Source organism: Dermacentor silvarum, chromosome 3, assembly GCF_013339745.2.
Source record: "Dermacentor silvarum isolate Dsil-2018 chromosome 3, BIME_Dsil_1.4, whole genome shotgun sequence".
In the NCBI taxonomy this organism is placed as follows: domain Eukaryota; kingdom Metazoa; phylum Arthropoda; class Arachnida; order Ixodida; family Ixodidae; genus Dermacentor; species Dermacentor silvarum.
In genome coordinates, this window is record NC_051156.1 from 92,214,317 (window position 1) to 92,233,623 (window position 19,307).

General features: G+C 49.4%; 1 protein-coding gene across 1 annotated transcript; it reads left to right on the top strand.

Annotated features, from left to right (window-relative positions):
• Positions 1-8,456: 8,456 nt before the first annotated feature.
• Positions 8,457-18,725, top strand: LOC119444557 (estradiol 17-beta-dehydrogenase 8). The gene is made up of 3 exons (XM_037708937.2): positions 8,457-8,726; positions 17,087-17,280; positions 18,077-18,725. The coding sequence occupies exons 1-3, from the start codon at positions 8,561-8,563 to the stop codon at positions 18,491-18,493; spliced, it is 777 nt and encodes a 258-aa protein (XP_037564865.2). The 5' UTR covers positions 8,457-8,560; the 3' UTR covers positions 18,494-18,725.
• Positions 18,726-19,307: the final 582 nt, after the last annotated feature.

A 19,307-nucleotide genomic window follows, 5' to 3' on the forward strand; every position in this document is an offset into this window, starting at 1 on the left:
AAAGGCGTAGTAACTCTTCCACGACGTCAGCGGTGAACTGCCGGCCGCGATCGCTTATCACCACACGGGGGCCCCGTGGCGGAGGATAATCGAATGCAGAAGAAACCCCGAAACATCGGCTGCTGTAGCTGCGACAAGTGCCATTGTTTCAACATACTGTGTTAATTATTAATCCGCGCACACGATGATCCAGCAGGCAGCCGGTGGAAGACTTGGGGAAGGGACCGAGTAAATCTATACCCACTTTCTGAAAAGGTGAAGTCGGCGGTCTAACTGGTTGCAGCGTTTCTGCGGGAGCTGTAGTCGGTTGTTTGTGGCGTTGGCATACATCACAGCTGGCGACATACTGCTTGGTTGTCTTCCACGATTGAGGCCAATAGAAACGTTGTCGGAGGCGATGGAGCGTTCTAGCGAATCCAAGGTGCCCGGATGTAAGGTCGTCGTGCATGGCCCGAAGTACCGCAAGGCGCAGGCATTCTGGGACGACGAGGAGCAGTGAAGCACCATTGTTAGAATAATTCTTGTGGTAGAGCAGACCATCCTGAACCACAAATGGTGTAGGCCGTTCGGATCGGTGAGTCGTATCAATAATCGGCTTTAGTGAAGGGTCGCGCTGTTGTTCGTTCTGGAAGACGGTGAAGTCAGGAAAGTCGGATGAGATGGCAGTTAGGTAGTCGTCGAAATCGTCATCATCAGTGCCGTTGCTCTGAGAGGGAAGACGAGATAAGCAGACGGCATAGACGAGATAAGCAGTGTGGCACCGACCACTCTTGTAAGCAACGGAAAAGTTGTATTCTTGGAGCCGCAAGGCTCACCGAACCAACCGGCCAGCTGGGTCACGCAGTCCAACGAGCCAGCAGAGAGAATGATGGTCGGCAAGAATCTTGAAATGGTGGCCGTATAAATATGGTCTGAACTTGTGGATGGCGAAAACAACAGCAAGACATTCCAGTTCCGTGACTGTATAATTTCTCTCTGCTTTCGTCTGAGTACGACTTGCGTAGGCAACGACGTGTTGACGAGCGTCGTGACACTCGACGAGCACAGCACCAACGCCCACACCACTTGCATCAGTATGCAGTTCGGTGACCGCCTCCGGATCGAAATGGCGGAGAAGTGGCCCAGAGATGAGCAAAAACTTCAGGTGCTCGAAGGCAGCCTCACACTGAGTGGACCATACGTAGGGAGTGTCCTTGCGAAGCAGGTTAGTCAGGGGACAAGCAAGCTGGGCGAAGTCTTTTATAAACCTGCGAAAATAAGAACAAAGGCCCAGGAAACTTCTGAGGTCTTTCGCTGTCTTCGGCTGCATAAAGTTGCGAACAGCAGAAATCTTTTGGGGGTCTGGCCGTGTACCGTCCTTGTCGACGAGACATCCCAGCACAAGGGCTTGACGCTCACCAAAATGACACTTCTTAGAGTTTAAAATAAAGGCCAGCCTGTTGGATGCAGTCCAAAACAACGCCGAGCCGCTGGTTGTGCTCGTGGAATGTTGGGCTGAAAATAATCACATTGTCTAGATGACACATGCAGTTGTCCCATTTCAGACCGCGGAGGATGGAGTCCATAAACCGCTCGAAGGTTGCTGGGGCGTTACATAAGCCAAACGGCATGACGTTGAACTCAAAGAGTCCGTCAGGCGTCACAAAAGCGGTCTTTTCTCTGTCAGACGGGTGCATCGGTATCTGTCAGTTTACGGACCGAAGGTCAACCGACGAAAAGTACGAGGCGGAGTGAAGGCAGTCTACAGCATCGTCGATTCGCGGTAAGGGATACACGTCTTTCTTTGTGACGGCATTCAGGCGGCGGTAATCGACACAAAATCTCCAGGAGTTGTCTTTCTTTTTCACTAGTATAACAGGAGCTGCCCAAGGACTGCAAGACTCCTGAATAACGCCTTTCTGCAGCATGTCTTCGACCTGTTCGGCGATCACTTTTCTTTCCGTTGGAGATACGCAATAGCGTTTCTGGCGTATCGGAGTCGCTTGCGCAGTGTTTATGCGATGCTGCATGCGGGATTCCGGCAACAACCAAGAACGCTCGCCTTGAGCAAAATCAAAGACGGACGTGTGGCAGGCAAGCACTTGTAAGAGTACATCTTGCTCGGAAGACGGCAACGACTTGTTGATCATACTTCGCAAGTCATTCGAATAGTTCGGCAATGGACGACGGATGTCTGAAGACGCTGCAACTGTTCGTACATGAATTGTGACTTGCTCCTCAAATGTTTCCAATTGAAGTCCGGCAGGCAGGGCAACAGGCTCAATAGAAGCGTTGACTGTCCACAAGAAAGCACGCCCGTCGATGGCTTGAACAATAGATCGGGGAACCAACACATTCTTCTTAAGCGCGTTGTTGTGATCTGGCTCGACAAGACCGCTGCATGATCCCATCCGCACACGTGAAGAGCACACGGGAACAAACATGGCTGTGCGACCAGGCAGGAACACATCTTGAGACAGCGAAAACACGTCGGCTTGACCAGTCTGCAAACCATCAAGTATGGCGCTTGGTAACGTGCTCCGTAATAAAATCTCTCCGTTCCCGCAGTCAAGGGTAGCACTGCATCCACGTAGGAAATCTATGCCTAAAATAACATGAGTTGCGTGGAGCAACACAGGGAACTCGGCTCTAAAACTCTGTCCAGCAATTGCAACCGAAACCGAACAAACACCAACAGGGCGCAACATTTCACCTCCAACTACACGAAAAGTTTCTTTGCGATCCCACGTGACCCCGCACCTCCACCACTTGTGACGGATGTAGAATGGATTTATTTACAATGAAAGGGGCAGAGAAGACATGGGACGGTCCGAAACAGCCGATGGCCGAAAAAACCTCGCGCCACTTCTTCTTCTTTTATTCTCTTCCGGTGCGGCGTTACAATATCTACCCAGCTGTCCGTTTAGTCTTAGCTGGCCTCCTTGAAGCCCTTGGGTTCAGGGATAGGGGGAAAGTAAACATGTCCGCAATAGAGATTAGTAAAAGGCGATTGGAGGTTTGTCCCTGCTACAGATGACTTTCAAAATACAGCGGCCGGACGGTCGTGCGCGGCGTGGAACGCCCCCCCCCCCCCTCTACCCTCCCCCAGGAACCTTGCGGAGCCTTGCTTCCCGGGTGGGCGCGCACGGCCGCTCTGGGCGCCTGCAATACAAAAGCCCGCAGCAGCCGCAAAACATCGCTGAGCGATGAGTCACCTAGGTTGCCTAGCAACCACCTCGTGGAGCGGCGTGTGCTGCGCCTCCTCTCTGTGCCCTGCACATGTTGCCTTGAAATGGGACGTTAAGGAGAGGGAAAGAGCATGTGCCCGGCGTGCCAATGCCACCTAGAAAAAAAAAGTTAAAAAAAAGTTCTTTTTTTTCCTAGGTGGCATTGGGCGTGCGCAATGCCCAGGAGAGGGAAGGAGAAAATGAGAGCGAGAGAGAGAAAGAAATCGCAGCAACGCCAACGAGGCAACGCGCAGAGCTGCTGCCGACGCCGCCTGTGTTTCCCCGTTTATTGGCGCTGAGCCGTGCTCCCTCAAGGGCTGCAGAAGATAGCGCCAACCTTTCCCTTTCCCTCAAGAACCACTTATCCTATGTTTCCCCGTGTCCCCGCGTTCGCGCCGAACGCGCGAGGTGCCCGTGACTGGAGCAGGCGCCTCTGGCGTTGGCTCGGCAGGTTTCGACCAGCCACGCCCCGGCAAGTGTGGAGGCGCAGCTTGGCCGTGACATCACCGGGGAGATAAAGCTGAGAGCCGCCGCGACGGCGGCAGAACTCTCATTGACTCTCGGGCGAGTACATGTACCCTTGACATGGGACCAACAAAGATCCGGACACCCCAAGAAGAAGCCGCTTATCTTGAAGCGCGTCGCGCGACCAGGCGAGAATCTGCGCATCGGCGGCGAGCCGATTCGGAATACCGTGCCTCGCAGCACTTCGCATTTCCTAGCAAAACTTAGCCAAACCTAGTAAAACGTCGAAGAAAAGCTAGGTCGATCACGAGCTCCGCTGTTTACGCCTTGCACCACTAGTGAAAGCTGCCCACGTTTTTTATGATCTGTGGCGACATACATGGAAAGCATATCTGCAACCGTTTTGTTGAGACGCTCAGTTAACCCATTGGTCCGCGGGTGATACGCAGTTGCTGTACGGTGCGTTGTACCACTCAGCCGCAGAATATCTCGGACCAACTGCGCGGCGAAGGCTGTAGCACGGTCTGTGATGACAACGACTGGAGCACCATGAACCACCAGTCCCGTGCTCCAGACAATGACAAAGAAGTTGGCCACATCTGAAGCAGTAGCTCGCTGAACGGATTGAGTTTTGCAGTATCTAGGCAAGTAATCGGTGGTGACAACAATCCAGCGGTTATCTTCTTTCTGGGGTTTTACGTGCCAAAACCAGTTCTGATTATGAGGCACGCCGTAGTGGAGGGCTCCGAATTAATTTTGACCACCTGGGGTTGTTTAGCATGCACTACAACGCAAGCACACGGCCGTTTTTGCATTTCGCCTCCATCGTAATGCGGCCGCCGCGGCCGGGGTTCGATCCCACGACCTCGTGCTCAGCAGCGCAACGCCTTAGCTCACTGAGCCAGCGCGGCGGATTCATCCAGCGGTTATAAGCTGAAGACTTGGGAAACGGGCCGAGTAAATCCATCGTGACCTGTCGAGTAAATCCATCGTGACCTGTCGAAGAGGTAATCAAGGAGGTCGCACAGTCTGAAGCAGACTGGATGGTTTCATTGGTGTACTACTTCACGATTTTTGTAAGTTTTCGCCAGTAGTACTTCTGCTTGATCTTTGCTAAAGTACGCGTGAAACCAAGATGCCCGGACGTTGGTTCGCCGTGGCATGCACGTAAAATGTCGCGGAGAGAAGCGGGAACAACGAGGAGGAAAACGGTTTTCGTTGGATGAAAGTTCCGCTTGTAAAGGATGTCGCTACGCAGGCAGAAAGAGGACACGTGACGCGCGAATTGCCGCGGGGGTTGTTGGCTGCATCCTTTAATGTATTCAATCAAGGGTTGCAGCTCTGAATCCTGTCGTTGCTGGTGAGCTAGGTTTAGAGATGGAAGAGTGCAAAGAAAACCAAGGTCCTCGTCAGTATCTTTTGGTGTGGGTTCGACGGGAGCGCGGGAGAGACAATCGGCGTCGGTGTGTTTCTGACCAGACTTATAGACAATTGTCACATCAAATTCCTGCAGCCACGGGCTCCGTCTTGCGAGACGGCCCGAAGGATCCTTGAGTTTCGCCAGCCAACAGAGAGAGTGGTGGTCGGTGACGACTCGGAAGGCGCGTCCGTACAAGTATGGCCGGAACTTCTGGATAGCCAACACGACCGCCAGACGTTCTTTTTCAGTTGCGGAGTAGTTTTTTTTCAGCAGCGGACAACGTGCGGCTGACATTGGCAATAACGCGTTCAACGCCAGCTTGAAATATTACGGGTGTCGCACCGAGACCAACGTTGCTAGCATCAGTATGCACTTCTGTGTCGGCCTCTGTGTCAAAGTGACGAAGGATCGGCGGTGTCTGTAGACGCCGATGTAGGTCGTGGAAAGCGCCGGGCCCCAAACAAATGTCACGTCGTTCTTGATGAGTCGTTGCAAATGTTCGGCAATCTTAGAGAAATTTGGCACAAAACGGCGGTAATACGCACAAACCCTAGAAATCGGTGTACACCGTGCTTTGTCTTCGGTATCGGGAACAAAGCAACTGCCGTGGCTTTGTCAGGGCCAGAGCGAACACCGGTGCTGCTGACAATATTGCCCAGAAATTTAAGCTGCTCGTATCCAAAATGACATTTTTCGGGCTTGAAGAACCGCCTCAAGCCGCTCGATGTGTTGCTCAAACGTGGTGGAAAAAGCAACTACATCGTCTAAGTAGACTAAACACGAGTGCCACTTCAGGTCACATAAAACTGTGTCCATCATGCGTTGAAATGTGGCCGGAGCGGAGCACAATCGAAAAGTGAGCACCTTAAATTCACAGAGACCGTCCGGTGTTATAAACGCCGTTTTTTCCCGGTCCCGTTCGTCATCTTCAATCTGCCATACCCGCTACGTAAATCCATTGACGAAAAGTAACGGGCATGCCGCAGGCGATCTAAATAGTCGTTAATCCGAGGAGGGGATAAACTTTTTTTTTTTCGTGATCTTATTCAGTTTGCGATAATGCAACGCGTTAGTAAAGCTGGGGGACGAGGACGAAAGTCTGCTTGCAGTGTCATGCGGTGGATTGGGCTTGGGAAGCGTCGAGGAAGCCCTGCAGATGGCTGCGAGGAACGGGCAGTCGACGGCGTAGAAACCCGAAGAGCATCCGCGTACAAGAGCGTGGGAAGTTCGGTTCACGTTGGTGGCGAAGGATGGACCACTTGCCTGATTTCCTAAGGGAGTCCCTGTCATTTCCATTTGCAGGTGCAAGTGAGCATGCAGCAGTCATGGCGGTCTGGCGTTCATACGGCGATAGCCGCCGCCGAAGCATGCGTTACCTGATTGTTGCCTCACGGACGAACTGAGACACTGTTGTAGGAGGATTGTGCGCGAGGCCCGCGAAAAGCTGTTCTTTTACGCGTCGCATTAACAGACGCACCTTCGTGTCTTCTGGCATTAGTGGGTCGGCCTGACGGAACAATCGCCTCATGTCTTCTACGAACATTGCGACGGTTTCGTTCGGCATTTGGAACTTCGAAGATAGTGCCTGTTCGGCTCTTTCTTTCCTTTGGGTGGTGCTGAAGGCGTCACGAAGCAGTCGGTAAAACTCCTGCCAGCTGGTAAATGAAGCTACGTGGTTCTCGTCTACGTGCCGCGTCTAAAAGGGAAAAGTAGACGTTCTTGAACTTACGGCGATCGTCCCAGTCATTAAAGGTGGCGACCCGGTCGAAATGGTTTAACCAGTCTTCTACGTCGTCAAAGGCGTCGCCGTGGAACGGGTTAGGCGTGCGAGGCGCGTTGACAATGCATGGCACCGCAGCATCTTGGATCTCCTCGGTTTGGTTTGCGGTTGTTGCTGACATTTTCCTCGCAGAGGTCGCCAGCGGACTGTATTGCGGAGGAAGACCTTGCAGGCGACGGCTGCTTCGATGGATTTCTGTAGTCCCTGAGGTACTGGCGACGGTAGCTTCTGGTTGAGGCCCAGCAGGCATAGGGTGTACGTGTACCCAGCACCTCCACCAGTTTTTCACGAGAGGAAAAGGCAAGCAGTCAGTTCCGAGCGAACGGCTGTTTACTGTTTTGTTGTTGTTGTTGCCTCAAAACATTGCCGCACCACCAAAGAACTTCTTCGCCGTCGTCCCCGAGCGTTACTAACGCCTGGCAATATTGTAATTCGTTTCTGTGTCTGTTTTAGCCGGCCTGTCTTTGTTAGGGTACTGTCTCTGACTTCTTTTTTTTCTCATTTGCTTGTTCTAGCTAGCCAATTTTTAATGAGTACTGTTTAACTAAAAGAGAAGGAGTAGCGTGCATCACCCATGCTGCAAAACTCTCCCACACACATTTAACAATAGAAAAAACCGGATACGTCGGACGAACTTCTAATAAAAACTGGCGGATCCGTCTAACGGGCCTGTAAAAATGTTGAAGCGATACGTTAGCCGTACCTTTAGCCACAGGCTTTGAAAATAGCTCAATGGTTCCAGCTAACTTACGCACGCATATGCATAGGTATTATATGAAATGTGACCGGGCATTTGCAGAATTAACTAAGTATGCGCCTCAGAAGCATATGCACGCATGTACTTGCTGGAATTATTAAAGCATACTTTCCGGATTTGTACTCCAATACCTCAACATAATATTCTTGTTGACTTTCCAGGTTGCTGGTTATATCCAGGTGTCCTGTGCGTCGTTATGTCGTTCGTTCCCGTGACAGTTTCGCATTTGACTTCAGCTTCTTCAACATACACAAAAATATAGCTCCAAACTTACCCTAATGCTCGTGATTTTCCACAATCGATAACCTATACCGGCAAGCAAATACTTATTCACATTGCATTGCCTTGCAACCAACCGTTACCTAATACACGTTTGCTAATGCTCTATGACAAGGTTTTGTTATTTCTATAGCCTGTAAGTGATCCATAAAAACTTGGCAAAATGATAACAGCACATTGACAAATTTTCCATTAGAGCCGTTGGACTTCTCATTGCTTGTCATTGAAATGGCCCTGAGCTGCAATTGTACCATTAAGCTCCAAGTACACCCGCACATAACTGTACAGTTTCTCAACTTCCTACAGAGTTCGACGAATCAATAAATTTCGTACTTCCGCAGTTCCTAACGGATGTGTCAGTTTTTTTCCACCGCTCTTTAGGGAGCGGCTGTTCACCTCGGTTTATTTTGAACGCCTGCGTGGCGGCAGACACGTGTACGGGGGAACGGGCAGATTAGTTGTCGGTGACGCAGAGCAGTTGCGGATACGTGGAGAGCCATCAAGATACTTCCTGCCTTCGGCCTAAATATGCACACCCTCTCTCCTCAGCAGCTGCCACCCACTGCGCCCCTTACTGCCTGTGCTATGAGCGATTCTGACGACAAACGTGGTCAACGCGTTTAGAATTTCTTGCGCACCGAATCCAAGTCGCGATGACTGCAGTTAATGTACCTTTCTATGGACGGTTGGCCCTGGTGACAGGGGGTGCGGGTGGTATCGGCCAGGCGGTCTGCCACTTGCTTGCCGCCGAAGGGGCCACCGTGGTGGTTGCTGACATACAGCTCGAGGTAGCAGAGAATGTTGCCCGATCTCTGCCAGGTAGGTCTACGTTGATACCTCTTTTAATGACCCCCAATTAAGTTTGTCAAAAATTTGTAGCTTTTCACTTTTCGGAGCGTAGATCTCGCGCAATAATCAGCAGGTAATTACCTTTTTATACCGATAGAATGACCAGTAAGTTAACATTAGAGGGGAAAGCTGTTTTGAAGCAAATTTTAGCGCGAAATCGAGGCTGCATAAGGGAAGATTTGCCGCCTGCACCAGGACGTAGGTGCCAAAAATGACTGTACTTGGAAAACGTAGATGCTGCACTCGCACGCGTTAAGCCAACACCACCTAGATAGCACAAGGCCTGTTCACTCCGATACATGACGCCATGCTACCTGGCCCGAAATTTCCATTGCCAACGCTGGCGTGACGAAAGCGGTGATGTCAAAATCACTGTTGCTTACTCGAGAGCGTCTCCATTAGATTCTATGGCAGTCGGATGAGGTAGCATGACGCCATGGATCGGAGTGTACAGGCCGTGTGCTATCTAGGTGGTGTTGGTTCAGCGGCCGAACACTGGCCAACGCGCAAAAAAAAAAAAAAAAAAAAAAAAAAAAAAAAAAAAACGGGCGTCAGTCTTGTTGTTGGTGTCATTGAAGCACAGCCTGTGTTCTACAAGATGTTTTTCGATGGTTACGGTGATAGAGTGACCGGCAAACGCAACCCCCCTTCCCCTTCTTTTTTACTTTTTTTCAAGCGAAGCTTGTATTTGATGCAGTGTGTCAAGTGCCAAACAAGAGACGACTGACGTAATATAAGTAAGCTACACGCACGTGCGCTAGCAGATCTTTCTATCGTATTCTTCGCCTCTTGCTTGGCATAAAACAGCAAAAAGAAAGAACAGAACAATACCGTCATCTAGAACCTAAACAAACCATGTGGTAAGCGCGCTACGTTTATAGGCGTGATGATGCGAGCATGTTCTAATAATTGTCCCAGCACTGTTTAGAATATAGGACCTGCTCACACAGATAACCGAGCTAGCACTTGGTTTCTGCTATCGTCGTGAATATCACTGGCACGAATTATGGTTTAGATAAATAGGCTACAGCTTTCTGTCCACCTGCTTCAACGCATTTACGCGGCACTTTTTCCGCAGAAAAAAAAAAACTGTTCTTGCACCTGTGGCCTGCCTAACAAGGCCTAGGGTACTGCGCCAAAAGCCATTCGCACAATAAACGCCGAGCACACGACAGAACTTAATGCGGGAAGTGTGTTATTAATATAAGTTACAGCTGCGCGACACACGCGAATTCTACGGGGACTACGGGGGCCGCAGCAAACCGCGAGGGCGAGCAACGAGGGAAAGCAAGGACGGCGAGGAAGCCAGAAGAAGGAGAAGCCGGGCGAGGAGGAATGCCTGCCTTTAGTGTTTTATGCAGGGCGCTTAGCTGCCGTTGCGTGCTCCGACCGTCTCCGAGCGCTTTTTCTAATTTATTATTGCGACAGCAATTATACTGTTCATTAATAGGTTCATTTTTGCTGTCGTAGTTGCCGTCGTAGTTGCCGTGATGTGTAAAGTCCAAGGGTGAGCCGACGATCGCGGCTTAGTCTCGCGCGCGCAAGGAAGAAAAGCGGGGAGGAAGCGCGCCGTCTTCCTTCGCGCGCATGGCACCGGGGCGAGGGGAGGTAGGAGGGGGGGGGGGTGCGTTGTACTTCGGCAGCCAGTGCATATAGCGCGGTCGCGCGGGCTTTCTCTTGAAAGTGATCTGCTTTGGGGGGACAGTCTAGGTGGGCCGACGGTTCGTAGCTTTGCGTGTGCTGTGTTCTCGCCGCTCACTTTGCGTAGAAGCGATAGACTGCACGAAGGTCACTTCGCTCGCTGCAGCTGCCGTGCTTCCTCACGCCAGCGTTTTGACAGCGAGTGCCCACGGTCAACGAGTGTGATGTGTTCATGTTTGCCTGTGCACGCTGACACCATGCTTGTTAATTTAGTTGGGTAAGCGAATGTTTACAAATTTACACTGCTGATAAAACTACTATCCTTACTTCGTATGGCTGTCCGCGAATCTGCTATCGCAATTGATGCTACGCCTTTCGGGCGAAGCTGCGTCTTTTACAGCGAAAGCTGTATATGGCTAGGCGAAACGAAAAACCATTCGTCCCATGTTTCGCTAAACGTCTCCATTGGCTGCGCCGTCAGCTAGTCGTTCTCTACGTCGCACCCAAGCGCGCGCGCCATTGGCAGCGCCGTTAGTGATGCCGTTCACTGCGTCGTACCTTCTCTGCCCGCAACGCCGGCTCCTCGGCTCGCCGTTGTCGCATGGGTTCGATATCTCGAGTGAGCTCGGCGTCGTGGTTAGCAGCATCCGCCTGCCATTGGCGCTTGCATTCCACTTGGCGATTTCAACGTGGACGTTTCGTCGCAGCCGAAGCCAAAGGGCCGCTCGAGAAACTCCCGCCAAAAGCGGGCGTTGGCCCCGGCGATTGCGTTCCCGCAATTGCCACGTTGACGCTGCTTACGGAGCCTACATGCAACACCGTTTTAGGCTCCCTAACGCTGCTCTCCCCGCAACGCCACATCCTTGACTCGCCGTTGTCTCATGCGTTCGATATCTCGGGTTAGCTCTGTGTCGTGGTTAGCAGCATCCGCCCGCCATTGGCGCTTGCGCTCCACTAGAAACACAAACATGTAACCAAAAATTGAGAAACGCTTCAATACAGCGTCGGGATTAACCCATTGCTAAACACCGGGGCCTCACGTTTCAGCTTCGCTGGTGCTTGGGTGTTTTTTTTTTCTTTCTATCTCGCTCTCTCACTCTTCTTGCGAGTGAGAGAGCTTTCCTTATTCCATTTTCAACGCGTTTGTCATTTAGGGAGAAAATGCAAGTGTCCGCGCTGCTTTAATGCCGTCCTGTGAACTCTCGCCCGGAGCGTCTAGGTGGGTGAATGCACTGTTTGTAAATGCCTTTAGACACAACCTTCAGTGCTTTTATTACGTGTGCCTGAATCATCGCTAACGACGTGTATTTCTAGAACAAATCTCTTACAGCGTACCATCAAATGAATTTCCACACGTTAGTGCATATTAGAGCGCAGCTCCTGCGCGCCCGTTCCTGCGTTGAGCGTAAGCGTGCGTCGTAACCGAGTGAACGAGTTCAGCGAAGGATGAAAGAGCGAACGCGGAGCGCAGCGGGGGTAGAAATATGGCGATAGCGACAACTGCGAGGAGGAAAGCGGAGGAAGTGAGTATGTTGAAAGGATGAGGCGGAAAGCAGAGTGCCGCACGAGACATGCTCAACGGCGGCGATCAGGTATGCGGCGAGCGCATATGGAAACAAAACGCTGGCGTGGGCTTCGGACCAACTGCGCATGCGCTACTTCGCCTGCGCCGCCGCCTCTAGAGAATGCGTTCAGCGCGAGCCACGCGTTCCCATGTTCACGCTGTCGTTCTGAACAATGAGTGACGCAACTGGTGGAAATTCATCTGCGCTGCTGCTAAACGAGCTGCCCGAGCAGAGGCTTAGCGCCGCCGCCGAAGGGACCCTATCGTTCGGAATCAAATTCTTTGACACAATATATCGCGAATTCAAAAGACCTAGACATCTGAGCTCAAAATTTGCATTAGGAAGTACCGTAATCGCCTCCGAGTTTTCTTTCTGTAAGCCTGGTGAAATGACATAGCAGTCAACCCCGCACCGACGTACACATATGGTCTGTCGCACAGGCATACCGTCAGGGAAGCTAGGCTGGACGTGCTCGGTTGGTTTGACGCATATTTAATATGAAAGAAACCCTTTTATGAGTGTATAGCTCAGGATATCAGTCTATTGCATGAAATAAGCCGATGTTAGCTATGCAGCTAAGATGTGATTGCAATGTGAAAAGTACTTCCCCAGATTGAGACAACACATAACCTGTCGTGCGCACCACATGCGTGGCATCAGTCAATCGCAGACTATCATACAAATTCTGCGTCGTCACCTAGGAACATTACGTGTATCTCTGATGTCAACTCGACGCCTGCTTGGCATCTGGTTCTCGTGAAAATTGGATTAGATTATGGGGTTTTACGGGCCAAAACCACGACCTGATTATGAGGCACGCCGTAGTGGGAGACTCCGGAAATTTCGACTACCTGGGGTTCTTTAACGTGCACCTAAATCTAAGTACACGTGTGTTTTCGCATTCCGCTCCCATCGAAATACGGCCGCCGTGGCCGGGATTCGATCCCACGACCTTGTGCTCAGCAGCCCAACACCATAGCAACTGAGCAACCACGGCGGGTGTCGTGGAAATTCCAATTGTTTCCATCAATTATTACGATTGGTCATGCTATGAAAACTGAAGGCTGTCGAAGCGACTATCGAGCGCGACTACGGAGGTCATGTAAAGTGGGCAAGAAATATGGAGTACCTATATATTACCTATTATAATTATATTATTATAAATTATAAAATATTACCTATTATAAATAATATTACCTATTATAAAATATTACCTATATATAAATTATACAAAAAGGCTGTAGAGCAGCCTCAGCAAATACAACCTCGGTAGCTTATATCTAAACTAGGTCCGCATTATCTTGTCACGTAGTAGTGACGCTGAAGTAAACAGTCGTAAAACTGTATGACGAAACTGATTCTTTATTGGGCGAACCTGTGCCCACAAAACCAAGCTACACTCGAAGCACAACGAAAGCAGCGAACATGGTCGGCGATCGCCGAAATACGATCAGCGGTGAAACGCGCCGGCTTTTATACATGAGTCATCGAATGTTCCAGATTAATCCCTGGTACCCGCAGTGTCTTCCAGAAGGTTCTAGACAATTCGCGTCGGTCATACAATCAGATAACATAAGGGTCGGTGAAAACAGGCAACGGAAAGAAGCATCGATAACGTTCTAGAAACTTCCGATACAGGCGCGTCCTGCGCCGAGCGATAACGTTTAACATTTGTTAGCCGGTGGAAAGGGGCCACCGGTGAAAGATAAACATGTATACGTGTCAATATCTGGTACCTCCGCTTTTATTAAATTGTCTTCAGGACCAGCCCAGCATTACGACTTTTCTGTACTGGCAATGTATAGGCACCGTGCATTGCAGTTTGCGCCCGATCTATGCGCCACTACAAGTGAAGCTTTGGGACGGCCAGTGTCAAAACCAGCAAAACTGGAGAGACGTTGTATACATTCGCCGTGATACTTTCGATCGCTTATCACGAAAGAAGACTGAGTTGTGGAAATATCAGAGTGCGCATGGTCTGCATATGATAGCACGCGTTCGCAATCGATATGAGCAGCGGGAACAATTCTGAGCTTGATATCGTCAAAGCACAGGGCATACCTCTCAAACGAGCGACGATAAGGAAGCCGTTGTCGTTCGGAGTGGCGTATCATTTTCATCGCCTCTCTAGCGGCCGGCGTCGGCAATACTGGGGCGAAACATAAAATGTCGTAACGTCATCTGAACAGTGAACGGTGCCCATAGACGGCAAGCAGACGTGAAACCATATGACTTTTACAATGTTTTTTTTTATTCATCACACTTTAACGCAACCGGCATACGGGCGGCTCGCTACAGCGATTATGGCCATTCGTGACGTCCCACTGCTTCACTGGGGCTATGTATAAGAAACCATACACAATTCTTCAAAATGCATAAAGCTAGCTGTATATGTCCCAGCCACACAGGATATATTCTGAAGAATGTATGATGCAAATCTTACACTTCCTATCGAAACTTTCTAGTATTCTTCGGGGTGGTACAACTGCACTAAACGACATTAATACATTGTATGAGGACACATATGCACTGCTATCGGAATTGGCGCAACCAAGTCACCACCATCGTCACCAGAATCGGCCGAGCCTAACTGCTATAGACAATCTATGGACCGCTAGTAGAACTGAAGCGATCCGCTAGTAGAACTGAAGCGATAAGTGTACTACAGCGTCGGGCACTCAATCACGCTTGGAAACTGGCATTGATGTGGTTCGCAAGTGAAAATAACTTTGAACGTCATCGCAGTCAATGGTTCGACCACGAGTTATGTTCAAAACGAGCATATGCCGCGATGAAATTATGCGAGCAGAACCTTGAACTTGGAATTGCTTGATAAACTCCTGATTGGGAAAGCGTAATTGATTGACAAAGATGAAATGGTCAGAAGCTTAACAGCTTTTGTCTGTAGATATTCAGTAATCGGGGAATCGACCTAAAACATGGACTTTCTTGTTTATACAGTTGCAAATGGACAAAAATAGGTAGACCACTTAACGAGTTTTGCTTATGGAGCATTTATAGCCAGAGAAGTGTCAAAAAGCAATAAATACATTGTCGACTTTTGTCTATTGGCTTTATAAAAGTGGGGGTAAACAAAAAAAAAGAACGTTGTCGTTTATTGCCTATAGACTACGAGTGAACAAAAAGGAATATGCACCTTATGAATCGTTTGCCTACAAATAGTCTAGAAGTATTGTTTAGAACGAAGCTACAAACAAGAAATCTTGTCTAAAAGAAGTCTATAGACAGCCCGTGAAACATTTAAACGCGTTTTTGTAAGAGAGGGCAGCGTTCTCGCTTTCGTTGCTGGCATAAGCTTTGTTACCACAGACACATCCGCGTTCCTGATGAGCAGCTGTGAGCACCATGGTTAATTTCAAGGTAAATATATTATGTAATCCTTTTTGAGGACGCTGACGATTGCCGATAATTGTCCCTTGGTCTCATTTAGTGTACCATTGAAGTTCAGACACCTGCAACGGCACTGGCACCCTCGTCATCGCGTCAGCATTCTGTGGCACCTTTAGTACAACGCTATACCTTCCTGACGTTGTGAATGCTATGCCTTGGGGCTAAGCACACCATTTCTTTATTTATTTCATCTTTCTTGCATTTCAATTCATAGTCCGAATATAAAACTCTTTAAAACCCAACATGTCAGAATTCCTAATACAGCTGCAGTAATCCCCCCCCCCCCCCCTCTTCCCTCTTCAGGCACACAATGAATTAGGGCAACATTACTCACTGCGTTGCGTTCATTCTGTGCCATGTACCCATCCCGAATGTACGCCAGACTTCCAATAACACATTTAGCGTGTGACAAACGTTATATGTGCGCTGGAGCCGAATGCGAGCTCCAGATATTATGCGAGCTCCAGATAATAGGTTTGATTATATAACCCCGCTATCGTAACCCGGAATGTAGTTCTAGTAGAAGCAGACCTTTTTTCTGTGCAATAAAAAAAAATAATCGCTGCAAAAAACATGAACATACAATACCGGTTCATAAGTTTCTTCAAAACACACAGACCTGTTAGTTGAATACCGCAGCATATCAAACCAAATATTTGATTAAGTCGATTTTCTTTAATTTAGCCATTGGGTGTGTGCCCATTCTTGGCCATCCTTCCAAAATGGTTACGTGCCGCTGTGACACAAAAGATGCAGAATCATTAAGTATGTAGCCAGATATGTGTCGTACTACTCTGTGCATACACCAGTCATCACCATTCATTCTTCAGTAAGCAATTATATATATATATATTGTCTTCGTTGTCGTGACGTCACAGTGCAGACGTCTCAAGACTGCGCCCGCATGATTTAATGCTTGCATTTAAGAGTAGTCTTTTAGCGCTGTAGTGCATACATATGAAAACTGCGTGCGATTGTTGTGACTTTTGCGGCGAATCAACATGAATATTACATGAGATTAAACATCGCCTATGTTAAGACTAAACGCACTTGTATGCATAGCGATTAGTTGCATCGCACTTATTTACCGGTTTCACTAAAGCTTCGCTTCGCATTGGTTCGAACATGTGCGTCGAATCTGCACTTTTTCGGCATAGTAGGCTGGTAGAACACTGTACCTGATGTTTCCTGTGGCTGCATGCTGTACTGGGGCTGCGAAGGCATGCGCGAAGTGCAGTACCATAAACAGCGTTTTGATGGCGTATTCAGCCTGCAGATATTTACAGTACGGAAAAAGGAAGAGAGAGAGAGAGAAGTTGAGAAGGAAAGCGGAGATATAGAAACAAATTGACACAGGTAAAGCGTTCACGGGTCGCCATGCATAGATTAAGAGTCGTCTGAAAACCGTCAAATGGTAGGCAATCTTAGCGCTAACACATTGCACTCGCTCAAGTGTGGCATCAGGACCTGTGTATTTGCTGTTGTTCTTTTGAGTCGTTTTAGCTTTGATGGGTCCCCAAAGAAAAATTCATGAAAGTTGAAGACGGAAGCAAACGAATTCTTACTACTCGAAGGTGAGGGCATGACGGGATGGTGTGCGGCCATTTTCGCGTGAAACTAAGTGATTGATTGAAAACAGCAAAGGCGTAGCTCTCCTTATACTCCAATGTACTCCTTCTGCCGTGCACGTCACAGCTAACACATTGTGCGCAGGTGAGGCCAAGCACCAGGCCATGTACGTTGACGTTGGTGAACCGTTGTCCGTGGAGACGCTCTTCAATGGCATCAGGAGTGCGTTCTCCGAGCCACTGAGCATAGTCGTCCACTGTGCTGGTATTTTGCGCACGGCACCACTCTCCCAGTGCACTGATGAGCTCTTCGATGACATTATCCGGGTGGAACTTAAGGTGAGACATCGGTCGGCGAAGCTAATGCGAAGTATCTTGACTCCGGAGTAAACGTTCCCGTTTCAAAATGATTCGTTGTAAAAAGGTGCGAAGAATACCTTGCCTTTTCCAGCGGTGGGTAGGTAACTGTCTTGAGCAGTTCGTCGCGTCGGATGAGAGAACGGATGCGCAAAAGGTCGCACACAAACTGTCACAGAGCCTTGGACCTCAAGCCGAGCCTCTCATCACGCTCAGTCAGTGAAAAGCTATCGTCGTCACTGTCTTCGTCCTACTGACGTCATCGTAACGATTTCTTATCGCTGCCACTGACACACACGCAGGCACGCAAACACACGTTTGCTCGTCTTAAGTGTCATGTCATTTGGTAACGATTTGCGCACTCCCGAACGAGGTTAGATGGGCCGCAAAATGCTTGGCATAACGTTGATTCCAGCTGTGGGTAGGATCTGCGCACTTACTCAGTTTATATGCAAATCAGCCGGGAAATAGTGATTATTGTGGAGGTGAGTGGGGTCGTGTTTCATATTTTTTAAGACTGAAAGAGGCAAAAGTGTACGGGGTCTCCCAGTGGTTGAACACGCCACAATGAGTAAGACACTTTTTTTTAGGAAAAAAAGGCAATGGGTCAATTATTCAATTCAAAGTTAGTCAAGTATTGAGGGCAACTAAAGAGGGAAATCCGCATTGTGTATCTTGGCTGACTTAGTGCCGCCAGAGTGCATCGTGAGAACTGTGAAAATTACTGAGCTCTGTGATACGTGGAAGGGATCGTAAAACTTGCTTGTGGTGTTTTCAGGGTACCTTCCTGGTGACCCGAGCAGCTAGTCGTGATATGCTGCGTTCTGGAACACCGCTGTCTGAATGGAGAGGAGCCATCGTCAACATATCCAGCCTTGCAGCCAAGTGCGGCTCTATGCCGTCGTGCGCGTACGCCGCTGCCAAGGCCGGCGTCGTGGCGCTGACCAAGTCGGCAGCGTTGGAACTGGCGAAGCACGGTATCCGCTGCAACGTAGTCATACCCGGATGGGTGGAGACCCCCATGATGGAGGACGCTGGTGAAAGCAGCAAGGCAAGAGTTGTAGCGAACACACCGCTCAAGAGGACCGCCCAGCCACTGGAGATAGCAGAGGCCATCAAGTTCCTGTGCTCGCCCACAACGAGTTCCTACATCACGGGAACTGTCCTTGAAGTCACCGGGGGTTTTAAGATGTGAATTATTTTCGTTCGCTTCGGCACGGTTATAAAATGACACCATGATGAGATGAAATACGGGCGTGCCGAAATATTCACCGTAACTCTTCTAGGTCTGGCTTTTCTGGCACTTGTTTGAGTGGATTGAGGACAAAAAAGATGTATGTGTTAGTGTGATCTTGGATATAATGAAAGAACCGCAAGTTAATGTTATCGTTAGGCTGTTAAGTATTACCGTGCTGATGGCTGAATGCATGCAGCTTTTCTCTTGACTGTAGCAGTGTGATGCTTAAGTTTGCAATAAAAATGAATTGAGGTGACATTCACATCCTGCCGTCAAAGTAGCACAGTGGACAAATGCTTTCTGCAGCTGCAAAAGTTTAGTGCTTTGCGACTCTACGATCTGAAGAGTACCATCCCACACATGGTTGTGTTTTTAGGCGAACCTTTATAGGCTCACTTGTGTCGGGGTCGGTGTACGCGGTGTAGGCGGTATCATCAGCATTGACTCGAGCGTCGTCTTCTTCCGCGCCTGCCTCGTTGGCGCCCCTCGGGTTGCGCTCTTGCTCGTGCCACTGCTCCCACGTTCGTCGTCGTCGTCTTCTGCCACAGCTGGCGCCGTTGCCGCTAATCATTTCAGCGTTCACATCCCTTCTGCCATCGTAGTTGTGAGGCCGCGTTCACGGGGGTTTTAAAAATTAAATTATGGGGTTTTATGTGCCAAAACCACGATCTGATTATGAGGCACGCCGTAGTGGGAGACTTCGGAAATTTGGACCACCTGGGGTTCTTTAACGTGCACCTAAATCTAAGTACACGGGTGTTTTCGCATTTCG

What these genes read in the sequence shown, in the direction of transcription:
- LOC119444557 (XM_037708937.2), top strand. Translation starts at nt 8,561, where the DNA reads ATGACTGCAGTTAATGTACCTTTCTATGGACGGTTGGCCCTGGTGACA. An exon ending in TGTTGCCCGATCTCTGCCAG is followed by an intron (nt 8,727 to 17,086) that starts GTAGGTCTACGT and finishes CATTGTGCGCAG; the next exon opens with GTGAGGCCAAGCACCAGGCC. An exon ending in TTATCCGGGTGGAACTTAAG is followed by an intron (nt 17,281 to 18,076) that starts GTGAGACATCGG and finishes TGGTGTTTTCAG; the next exon opens with GGTACCTTCCTGGTGACCCG.